Source organism: Anomaloglossus baeobatrachus, chromosome 1 (genome assembly GCF_048569485.1).
Source record: "Anomaloglossus baeobatrachus isolate aAnoBae1 chromosome 1, aAnoBae1.hap1, whole genome shotgun sequence".
NCBI classification, from domain to species: domain Eukaryota; kingdom Metazoa; phylum Chordata; class Amphibia; order Anura; family Aromobatidae; genus Anomaloglossus; species Anomaloglossus baeobatrachus.
Genome location: NC_134353.1, coordinates 80,168,285 through 80,180,756, shown reverse-complemented (window position 1 = coordinate 80,180,756; position 12,472 = coordinate 80,168,285). Strand labels below are relative to the sequence as shown.

At 51.5% G+C, this 12,472-nt stretch overlaps 1 protein-coding gene across 3 annotated transcripts in view; it reads right to left on the bottom strand.

Moving 5' to 3' along the window:
• The window catches only part of LYAR (Ly1 antibody reactive), a 174,882-nt gene that overhangs the window by 57,229 nt on the left and 105,181 nt on the right, over positions 1–12,472 (bottom strand). For all 3 annotated transcript variants that reach the window (XM_075346887.1, XM_075346885.1, XM_075346886.1), the window contains one exon: positions 3,215–3,322. In XM_075346887.1, the coding sequence (XP_075203002.1) occupies positions 3,215–3,322 (108 nt within the window). The remainder of the gene's footprint in view (positions 1–3,214; positions 3,323–12,472) is intronic.

Below are 12,472 nucleotides of genomic sequence, written 5' to 3'. Positions count from 1 at the left end.
GTAGCAGGTGGTTCCACCTGGGCCACCTGTAGCAGAGGCTCCGGCTGAGTAAGTGCCACAGGGGCCGAGCATTGCACACAATGAGGGTCAGTGGAACCTGCCGGTAGGACAGCTGTACAAGAGGTACAGGTTGCAAAGTACGCCTGTGCTTTGGCACCCTTGCTTTTTGCGGATGACATGTTGTCTCCTTGAGAACAACCAGGAGGGTATATAGCCAAAAAACAACAGAGCGACCGTACAGTGCAAATGTATAGCCTATAAGCCTATATATATATATACACTTCGGTACTCAGTGGGGCCAGCACCACAGGTGCTGCTTACCGACCGCTGAGAGCGGTTGTGTGATCACCAGATTCCCTGCCTGGGTCTCCCTGTGTTGTCTCTCCTCTCCAGCGTCTGAATCGCTGACAGGAATGGCTGCCGGCGTTCTGTGGGGAGGAGGGGACCGTGGGCGTGCCCAAGAAAAGTGCGGGAATCTAGTGCCCCAGTGTACTGAGTGAGGAGGGAGGAGGATACTAATGTATGCTCCAGCCCTCGGCGCTGACGATCTGTGCAGCGTCCCGCCCTTCCCCTGACTGGCAGGCCTGTGGGCGGGAATAAACGACACTAGGCCGCAGAAGCCGGGGACTAAAGTTATAAGCGCGGCCGGCAATAAGCGCGGCCGCGCGGTAGTCCCCCGGCGCACTAACACCTCCAGCAGTGCTGGAAAGTGTCTGGCACAAGCGCTCCATGCGCGAACGTCCCCGGCGCACTAACACACCCAGCAGTGCTGGAAAGTGTATGTCACAAGCGCTCCATGCGCGATAGTGCCCGGCGCACTAACACACCCAGCAGTGCTGGAAAGTGTATGGCACAAGCGCTCCATGCGCGATAGTCCCCGGCGCACTAACACACCCAGCAGTGCTGTAATGTGTATGGCACCAGCGCTCCATGCGCTGTCCCCACGGGGACACAGAGTACCTCACAGTAGCAGGGCCTTGTCCCTGACGATACCCGGCTCCTATCCAGCAGATTCCCAGGGGCTGCGGAGGGAGCACGGTCCCAGTGCCTGGAGACCGATCCGGGTCCCACTTCACCCAGAGCCCATTAAGGGATGGGGAAGGAAAACAGCATGTGGCTCCTGCCTGTGTACCCGCAATGGGTACCTCAACCTTAACAACACCGCCGACAAAGTGGGGTGAGAAGGGAGCATGCTGGGGGCCCTGTTATGGGCCCTCTTTTCTTCCATCCGACCTAGTCAGCAGCTGCTGCTGACTAAGCTGTGGAGCTATGCGTGGATGTCTGCCTCCTTCGCACAAAGCATAAAAACTGAGGAGCCCGTGAGCACGGGGGGTGTATAGGCAGAAGGGGAGGGGCTTTACACTTTTAGTGTAATACTTTGTGTGGCCTCCGGAGGCATAGCTATACACCCAATTGTCTGGGTCTCCCAATGGAGCGACAAAGAAAAAAAAAATATTCCTGTGCTGAGATAATCTTATATATGTGTCCCTGCTGTGTACTGTGTAATGGCTGTGTCTGACTGTACAGGACATGGTCTGATCATACTACAGCTCCTGGGCAGGGGAGGATGGAAAAGAGATTTGAGCAGGTGAGTATCGTCTGAGCTATATGTGTGAGGAATTCCTAAAGGGGGTAAAATTTCCCAGCATTACTGATCAGTGCAGATTGTTTACCCTAGACAACCCCCTTAAAGGGAACCTGTCAGGTGCAATATGCACCCAGAACCACGAGCAGTTTTGGGTACATATTGCTAATACCTGCCTAACTGTCCCTGTATACATTAGCATATATAAAGAGATCTTTAGAAAAAGTATTTCTAAAGATACTTTATGATATGCTAATGAGCTCAGGGACTAGTTGCAAGGACGTTATTTACCGGTGACTAGTCCGCCCTCTTAGCATGTTAGCATGCCCGTTGGGTTTAGGGTCAATGCGCATATGATCAGAAGTCCCAGCACTTCCGGTCATGGGCAGTATGAAGCCAGGTGTACACGTCCCGTCTTTATCGAGGTCCAATGCGCATGACCGGAAGTTCCGAGCATTCTGATCATGTGCAATGACTCTAAGCTCAGCGTTCTGAAGCGATGACAATGGACGCAGGTACGCGTGTCACCACTGATGACGCTGGGCAATGTGCATTGAATTGCATGTTAGCATGCCACTGTGGATCCCTGTGGGTGTGCTGCCATGCTTTGAGGGTGAACTAGTCGGGGGAACTAATGCCCTTACCACTAGTCTTTGCACTCATTAGCATATCATAAAGGATCTTTAGAAATACTTTTTGTAAAGATTTTTTTATCTATTCTACTAGATACAGGCACAGTTGTGCAGGGGTTAGTAATATGCACCCAGAACTGCTGGTGGCTCTGGGTGCATATTGCACCTGACAGGTTCCCTTTAATGTCGAAAACAGATCTGTTACATGCTGAAGGACCTAGCCGATTATTATGGGGTCCATCTAGGTTTCGTTAATTGTTCTATTTATTTATTTTTTAATGCAAAAAAATATTCAGCATGATGCACTCTCTCATCTCATCAAAAAAAAATGGACACCTGACAGACTCCATAATAATAATTGGTGTCCCTCTACATCATTTTTGCTATGGATCCATTGTGGACATCAATTCCGTATGTCTGCTGTTAATCGGACTGTCGGAACAAAAATGAACAGGACATTAGCAATCGTGACTCATTTCTTCCAAAAACGGTGACTTTTTTTTATTTTATTTGCTTTCTTTTATAGATTGTTATTGCGGTAATCGTCCTGCCCTTTAGAGTCCTATGATTAGATCAATTTTACTGCACAATGAACCAAACAAAGATAAAAAACGTAGTAGACTCAATATATCCTCCTACACCACTTTTTAGTAGTCTATGGTAAAATAAAAGGCATCATCCAAAACTCCAGCTCATATGGCAAAATCGATAGAGAAAAGTAAAAAATAGATATGGCTCTTGGAAGGGGAGAAAAACAGGTACGGAAAATCGCCCAGTCAAGAAAAGGTTAATAGCAGGTACCGCTCTTCTTTATCAGACATAGATACTTATCAGAAGAATTCAGTACTTTTACTTCATAGCGACATGAATCCTGATTTTGAATGATTGAGAGGGAATGGAAAGTTGCTCGGAGCGTTCCCGTGCCCCCCGATGACGCCGTGGAGGATTGCTGTACGGATGAGGCTGCGTTGTATCGTGGTGTCACTGAACGGCTTACCTGGAATTTAGCCTTCTTTTTTGGAACATTATCAAATGAACTAATTTGATTTATAATGCTCTTTACGTCGTTACTTATGTTCGGCTTCTTTGTTGCTTCTTGTATCCTCTGAAACAGAAAAAAAAGAACAGAAGTGAAATAAATGACACGTTCTACTTTTTGAAAATCCAGATCTATCGGGATAGGTGATAACTTGCTGATCGGTAGGGGTCGGACCGCCGGGACCAGCACTGATCAGGAGATCAAGGAACTTTTATCTATGTTATAAAAATGGCGCAGTGAGTCTGACGCTCAACCACCGCTCCAATCATTCCCTATGGGGCTATCAGAAAAAGTAGAGTGCAGCGCTCAAAGAAGGTGCCAATGGTCGCGCTCCTACCGATCAGCAAGTTGTTTTAAATGGCCAGCCCTTTTAAAGAAGAGACTAAGGGGTACTTTGCACACTACGAAATCGCAAGCCGATGCTATCGATGCTGAGCGCGATAGTCCCCGCCCCCGTCGCAGCAGCGATATCTTGTGATTGCTGCCGTAGCGAACATTATCGCTACGGCAGCTTCACATGTACTCACCTGCCCTCCTCACACGGCAGGCGGCCAATAGAATCGGAGGGGTGGAGATGAGCAGGATGTAAACATCCCGCCCACCTCCGTCCTTCCGCATAGCCGGCATAAGCCGCGGTGACGCAGGTAGATGTTCCTCGCTCCTGCGGCTTCTCACACAGCGATGTGTGCTGCCGCAGGAACGAGGAACAACATCGTACCATCGCTGCAGCTACATTATAGAAATGGCGGACACTACACAGATGATATGATTACGACGCTTTTGCGCTCGTTAATCGTATCATAAAGGATCACTTTCGATTTGACCCCACTGACATCGCACCTGCGATATCGTAGTGTGCAAAGTATCCCTAAGGCTGTGAGCACACGTGGCGTTTTTATCATGTTTTTTTATGCATTTTTGAGTGAAGATTTGTCACCAAGCCTGAAGGGTTTCCTGATGCCAGCAAAGTCAATCAAAATCCTGAGGTCTCATGAAAATGTTCAGTATTTTCTCCTTGCAGGTTTGGTAAATAAATAATAAAGTGATAAATATGCAACATGTCAATTCTTTCAGTTTCAGGGGGACACAGCAGATCATATGATGTCCTAAAGCAGTCCCTAAGGGTGGGCAGAGGATAGTACTTTCAAGTCTGAGCTTGGGTCACAGTCGCCTACAGGACCTTCTAGCAAGGTTCACATCTCACGAAGTGTAGGTGTGAACTCTATAGAATATTGTTAAGGTATGAATGGAAGACCAAGTAGCAGCCTTACATAACTGCGAGACTGGAGGCCCCATAGTGCGAGTGGAGTTATCTGTGGTATTGAGAGGGCACGCTCTGTCCTTTATCCAGTAAGTTTCCAAGATGGTAGATGGGATACTGAGGGCAATAGTGGATGTGGAGACAGGAAGTCCTCTGTGACGACCATCCAGAATTACAAAGAGATTATCTGTTCGCCTGAAAGAAGCCGTCCTGGCGATATAGAGGCAAAGCGCTCTCACGAGGTCCAGCTTATGGCGTGACCATTCCGCAAGATGAGAAGAAGGAAATCGACAGAACAAAGGGAGGACAATGTCTTCGTTAAGGTGAAAAGAAGAAACCACCTTAAGAAGAACAGATGTAGTTGGGCACAAAACCACCTTGTCCTGATGGAATACCAGATAGAGGGGCAGCAGGAGAGGGCTACGAGTTCGAACACTCGTCTCATCGAAATGATGGCTACTATGATGGCAACTTTCCAGGAGAGGAAGAAAAGGGAAACCTCTAGTAGTAGTTCAAAAATGGGCCCCTGAAGGACATTTAGCATGAGGTTGAGGTTCTGAGGCTTTACCGGAGAACAGTAAGGAGGCATAGAATGTGCGACCCCTTGAAGGAAGGTCTTGACCTTGGGATGAGACACAAGGCTCCTATGAAAGAGAATGGAAAGTGCCTAAACCTGACCCTTGAGAGAGCTAAGGGACAGGCCAGAATCAAGACCTGATTATATGAAGGACAGCAGGGAAGGTAAGGAGAAGACCATGGGAGCAGGCTGGTTGGTTTCACGCCAGCGGAAGAAGTCCTTCCATATGCGATGGTATTTGCAAAAGGAAGAAGGCTTCTCCGCTTTGATCATGGTCTGGATGACCTGATTGAAGAGACCAGAGGATCTCGAAACTGCAGTTAGAACAGCCTTACCAATAAATTGAAAGACTTAAGGCGGCTTTACACGCTGCGACATCGCTCAAGCGATCTCGTTAGGGTCACGGAATTTGTGACGCACATCCGGTCGCTTTAGGTATGCCGTTGCGTGTGACACCTATGAGCGATTTTGCATCGTTGCAAAAACGTGCAAAATCGCTCATCGGTGACATGGGGGTCCATTCTCGAATATCGTTGCTGTTGCAGTAACGATGTAGTTCGTCGTTCCTGCGGCAGCACATATCGGTACGTGTGACACCGCAGGAACGAGGAACCTCTCCTTACCTGCCTCCCGCCCGCAATGCGGAAGGAAGGAGGTGGGCGGGATATTCGTCCCGCTCATCTCCGCCCCTCCGCTTCTATTGGGCGGCGGTTCAGTGACGCAGCTGTGACGTCGCTGTGACGTTGAACGAACCGCCCCCTTAGAAAGGAGGCATTTCGCCGGTCACAGCGACGTAGCAGGGCAGGTAAGTAGTGTGACGGGTCTGGGCGATGTTGGGCGCCACGGGCAGCGATTTGCCCATGTCGCACAACCGATGGGGGCAGGTACCCACGCTAGGGATATCGGTACCGATATCGTAGGGTGTAAAGTGGCCTTAAGAATTCTGGTGGAAGAGGGGACTCTGACAAAAAAGATCTGGAAGGTTTATGAGTTTCTATGGGACATCCACGAGAAGGTGGACTAATGTTGCATATCAAGATCTGCATGATGGGCACCGCTTAGGCTTTTTTTTTTTTTACCACCCAGATCAGTGGTAGAGGAAAAATCATATATGCAAGAACTTGAACCAGGAAATCGCCAGAGTGTCCGAGATAATAACTAAGCAATCACGAGATCTGTCCACTGCGGGAATGTTTACTGTTGAGATTGCTGGAATATTCCATTCAGCTCATGAAAGGATCTGAGAAACTTTTGACATTGCTGTCTGCTTTGAGTTCCTCCTAGGTGGTTGATGTATGCCATTGCAGTGGTATTGTTGTAATGAATGAGGATCAGAATATCGAAGAGAAACTCCTGAAAGTAAAGGAGAGGTTTGCTCTGAACTCCAGGATGTTCATGGGAAGAAATGATCCCTGAGCGTTCCCTCATCCTTATACCATAAGATTCTGGAACACTGCTCCCATCTGAGGACACTGGTGTCTGTCGTTCCGATCTTCCACTTAAATTGGAAAAAACGATCCTTCGCGAAGAACGGGAGGAAGGTATCATCTCCACCACTGCAAGGACTTCTTGATCAGGGAAGGAAATACTATTGGCCGGTCCATAGAGTAAGCGGACTTGTTCCATCTTGATATGAGAAAAAGCTGGAAGGAGCAATTGTGGGACTGCTTCCATTGTGGTTACCATCCTACCCAGAAAGCTCATGCAGAATTGGAGCGCGCATGGAGAGGGACGTTTAAGAGAACAAACTTCTCTAAGAAGGGCAAAGAAGGGAATTTTGTTTACTTACCGTAAATTCCTTTTCTTCTAGCTCCTATTGGGAGACCCAGACAATTGGGTGTATAGCTTCTGCCTCCGGAGGCCACACAAAGTATTACACTTTAAAAGTGTAACCCCTCCCATCTGCCTATACACCCTCCCGTGCATCACGGGCTCCTCAGTTTTGGTGCAAAAGCAGGAAGGAGGAAAAACTTATAAATTGGTCTAAGGTAAATTCAATCCGAAGGATGTTCGGAGAACTGAACCATGAACCAAAAGAACAATTCAACATGAACAACATGTGTACACAAAAGAACAACCAGCCCGAAGGGCACAGGGGCGGGTGCTGGGTCTCCCAATAGGAGCTAGAAGAAAAGGAATTTACGGTAAGTAAACAAAATTCCCTTCTTCTTTGTCGCTCCATTGGGAGACCCAGACAATTGGGACGTCCAAAAGCAGTCCCTGGGTGGGTAAAAGAATACCTCGATAAAAAAGAGCCGAAGACGACCCCCTCTTACAGGTGGGCAACCGCCGCCTGAAGGACTCGCCTACCTAGACTGGCGTCTGCCGAAGCATAGGTATGCACCTGATAGTGTTTCGTGAAAGTGTGCAGACTAGACCAGGTAGCTGCCTGACACACCTGCTGAGCCGTAGCCCGGTGCCGCAATGCCCAGGACACACCCACGGCTCTGGTAGAATGGGCTTTCAGCCCTGAAGGAAGCGGAAGCCCAGAAGAACGGTAGGCTTCAAGAATCGGTTCCTTGATCCACCGAGCCAAGGTTGACTTGGAAGCCTGCGACCCCTTACGCTGGCCACCGACAAGGACAAAGAGCGCATCTGAACGACGCAGGGGCGCCGTGCGAGACACGTAGAACCGGAGTGCTCTCACCAGATTTAAAGAGTGCAAATCCTTCTCACATTGGTGAATTGGATTAGGGCAAAATGAAGGCAAGGAGATATCCTGATTGAGATGAAAAGGGGATACCACCTTAGGGAGAAATTCCGGGACAGGACGCAGAACCACCTTATCCTGGTGAAAAACCAGGAAAGGGGCTTTGCATGACAGCGCTGCAAGCTCCGACACTCTTCGGAGTGATGTAACTGCCACTAGAAATGCCACCTTCTGCGAAAGACGTGATAAAGAGACATCCCGCAGCGGCTCGAAAGGTGGTTTCTGAAGAGCCGTTAGCACCCTGTTAAGGTCCCAGGGTTCCAGCGGACGCTTGTAAGGTGGGACTATGTGGCAAACTCCCTGCAGGAACGTGCGGACCTGCGGAAGCCTGGCCAGGCGCTTTTGAAAAAATACGGAGAGCGCCGATACTTGTCCCTTGAGAGAGCCGAGTGACAAACCCTTGTCCATTCCGGATTGAAGGAATGAAAGAAAAGTGGGTAAGGCAAACGGCCAGGGAGAAAAACCATTATCAGAGCACCAGGATAAGAAGATCCGCCAAGATCTGTAATAGATCTTGGTGGACGTTGGTTTCCTGGCCTGTCTCATAGTGGCAATTACATCCTGAGATAATCCTGAAGACGCTAGGAGCCAGGACTCAATGGCCACACAGTCAGGTTGAGGGCCACAGAATTCAGATGGAAAAACGGCCCTTGTGACAGCAAGTCTGGGCGGTCTGGAAGCGCCCACGGTTGACCCACCGTGAGATGCCACAGATCCGGGTACCACGATCGCCTCGGCCAATCTGGAGCGACGAGAATGGCGCGACGACAGTCGGACCTGATCTTGCGTAACACTCTGGGCAGCATCGCCAGAGGAGGAAATACATAAGGCAGTCGAAACTGCGACCAATCCTGAACTAATGCGTCCGCCGCCAGAGCTCTGTGATCCTGAGACCGTGCCATGAAGGCCGGGACCTTGTTGTTGTGTCGTGATGCCATGAGATCGACGTCCGGCGTTCCCCAGCGGCGACAGATCTCTCGAAACACGTCTGGGTGAAGAGACCATTCCCCCGCGTCCATGCCCTGACGACTGAGGAAATCTGCTTCCCAGTTTTCTACGCCCGTAATGTAAACTGCGGAGATCGTGGAGGCTGTGGCTTCCACCCACTGCAGAATCCGCCTGACTTCCTGGAAGGCCTGACGACTGCGCGTGCCGCCCTGATGGTTGATGTATGCGACGGCAGTGGCGTTGTCCGACTGTATACGGATCTGTCTGCCCTCCAGCCACCGATGGAAGGCCAATAAGGCTAGATACACCGCCCTTATCTCCAGAACATTGATCTGAAGGGAGGACTCTACCGGAGTCCAGGTTCCCTGAGCCCTGTGGTGGAGGAAAACCGCTCCCCACCCTGATAGGCTCGCGTCCGTGGTGACCACAGCCCAGGTTGGGGGTAGGAAGGATCTTCCTTGCGATAGAGAATTGGGACGGAGCCACCACTGAAGAGACGTCTTGGTTGCAAGGGACAGAGAGACGTTCCTGTCGAGGGAAGTCGACCTCCTGTCCCATTTGCGGAGAATGTCCCATTGGAGTGGCCGCAGATGGAATTGCGCGAACGGCACTGCCTCCATCGCTGCCACCATCTTCCCCAGGAAGTGCATGAGGCGCCTCAAGGGGTATGACTGACCCCGAAGAAGAGATTGTATCCCTGCCTGCAGGGACAGCTGTTTGTCCAGCGGTAGCTTGACTACCGCTGACTGTGTATGAAACTCCATCCCGAGGTAAGTCAGTGATTGGGTCGGTGTCAACTGGGATTTTGGGAAGTTGATTATCCACCCGAACTGCTGGAGAGTCGCCAGAGCGACTGTAAGGCTGTGTTGACACGCCACCCGAGAAGGTGCCCTGACTAGGAGATCGTCTAAGTAGGGAATCACCGAGTGGCCCTGAGAGTGTAGGACCGCCACCACGGATGCCATGACTTTGGTGAACACCCGTGGGGCTGTCGCAAGGCCGAAAGGCAATGCCACGAACTGAAGGTGCTCGTTCCCGATGGCGAAACGCAAGAAGCGTTGATGTTCGGGTGCGATCAGCACATGGAGATAAGCATCCTTGATGTCGATCGATGCTAGGAAGTCTCCTTGTGACATCGAGGCGATGACCGAGCGGAGAGATTGCATCCGAAACCGTCTGGTGCTCACATGTCTGTTGAGCAGTTTGAGGTCCAGAACGGGACGGAATGATCCGTCCTTCTTTGGCACCACGAACAAGTTGGAGTAAAAGCCGCGACCATGTTCCTGAGGGGGAACAGGGATCACAACTCCCTCTGTCTTCAGAGTGACCACTGCCTGAAAAAGTGCGTCGGCCCGAGCGGGGGGCGGAGAGGTTCTGAAGAAACGAGTCTGAGGACGAGAGCTGAACTCTATCCTGTAACCGTGAGACAGAATGTCTCTCACCCATCGGTCTTGAACATGTGGCCACCAGGCGTCGCAAAAGCGGGAGAGCCTGCCACCGACCGAGGATGCGGTTCGGGGATGCCGAGAGTCATGAGGAGGCCGCCTTGGAGGCAGCGCCTCCGGCGGCCTTTTGGGGGCGTGACTTAGACCGCCACGCATAGGAGTTCTTCTGGCCTTTCTCCGGCCTGCTGGACGAAGAGGATTGGGGCTTGGCGGAGGGACGAAAGGACCGAAACCTCGATTGAATTTTCCGTTGCTGAGGTCTCTTAGGTTTAGACTGGGGTAAGGAGGAGTCCTTTCCCTTGGATTCCTTAATAATCTCATCCAATCGTTCGCCAAACAATCGGTCGCCAGAAAACGGCAAACCGGTTAAGAACCTCTTGGAGGCCGAGTCTGCCTTCCATTCGCGCAGCCACATGGCCCTGCGGACTGCCACAGAATTAGCGGATGCCACCGCTGTACGGCTAGCAGAATCTAGGACTGCGTTCATGGCGTAGGAAGAAAAAGCTGACGCTTGAGAAGTCAGAGACGCAACCTGCGGAGCAGAATTACGTGTGACTGCATTAATCTCAGCCAGACAAGCTGAGATAGCTTGTAGTGCCCACACGGCTGCAAAGGCCGGGGCAAAAGACGCGCCCGTGGCTTCAAAGATGGATTTCACCAGGAGCTCTATCTGCCTGTCAATGGCATCCTTTAGCGATGAGCCATCTGCCACCGATACCACAGATCTAGCCGCCAATCTTGAGACTGGAGGATCCACCTTGGGACATTGAGCCCAACCCTTAACTACGTCAGAGTGGAAGGGGTAACGTGTGTCAGTAAGGCGCTTAGTAAAGCGCTTGTCCGGAACTGCTCTGGGCTTCTGGACAGCATCTCTGAAGTTAGAGTGATCGAAAAACGCACTCCGTGTACGTTTGGGGAACCGAAACTGGTGTTTCTCCTGCTGAGAAGCCGACTCCTCTACAGGTGGAGACGGGGGAGACAGATCTAACACCTGGTTAATGGACGAGATAAGATCATTTACTAAGGCGTCCCCTTCAGGTGTATCAAGATTGAGGGCAACGTCAGGTTCAGAGCCCTGAGCTGCGACGTCCGCCTCGTCCTCCAGAGAGTCCTCGAGCTGGGAACCCGAGCAGCGTGAAGAAGTCGGGGAAGATTCCCAGCGAGCCCGCTTAGCCGGTCTGGGACTGAGGTCCGGGCAGGAGTCCTCCGCGTGGGACCTAGGGCCCAACCTGGGAGCGCGCTGCGGCGCGGACCGAGAGGGGCCTGGAGGCGACGAGCTAACGGGGACCGGGGCCTGTGTAAGGACCGGTCTGGACTGCAAAGCTTCTAGCAGCTTGGCAGACCATTTGTCCATAGACTGAGCCATGGATTGTGAGAGTGACTCAGAGTTTCTCAGCAAACGCAGCAAACTCTGTCCCTGCCGCCTGGACAGGGGGAGCAGGGGGGTCTACATGAGCCGAGGGGCCCACTAGTGACTGAGGCTCCGGCTGAGCAAGCGAAACAGGGGTCGAGCATTGCTCACAGTGAGGGTAGGTGGAACCCGCAGGTAACATAGCCGCACAAGAGGTACAGGTCGCAAAAAAACCCTGTGCCTTAGCACCTTTGCTCCTTGTGGACGACATGCTGTTGTCTCCTAGGAGAGTGATCACTGAGGGTATATGGGAAGGGGTATACAGCCCGACCGAACAGAAATATGTATATAAATACGTATCTATTCCGGCACCCTGGGGGGGGACCAGCACCGGGTGACCGGTGTGGCTTACCGACCGCTAAAAAGCGGAGTGTGTGTCCTCCAGATTCCCTGCCTTAGGTCTCCCAGAGCTGCAGAGCTCTTCTCTGATAATCCTCCACCGGCAGAATGCCAAAAACATGGCTGCCGGAGCTCTCAGGGAAGGAGTGGAGCCGTGGGCGGTGCTAGAAAAGTGCGGGAATCTGGGGTCCCCACAGTGATCAGTGAGGGGGGAGGAAACATACAGGATGCTCTGGCCCTCACAGCCAACGTCAGGCCGGCCGTCCCGCCCTTACCCCTGACAGGCAGGCCCGGGGGCGGGATTTTTGCTATTAGGCCGCGATGAAGCCAGGGACTAAATTTAAGACCGCGGCCGACAAGCAGGCGCAGTCGGCGCGGAAGTCCGCCGGTCTTCACAAATCAGCAGCTGCTTCAGCATCCGGGAAAAAGGCGCTCCATGCACAGTCCCCATGGGGACACAGAGTACCTTATAGATGCAGGGCCCGGTCCCTGAGGATGAATAGACTCCTGTCCAGCAGATTCCCA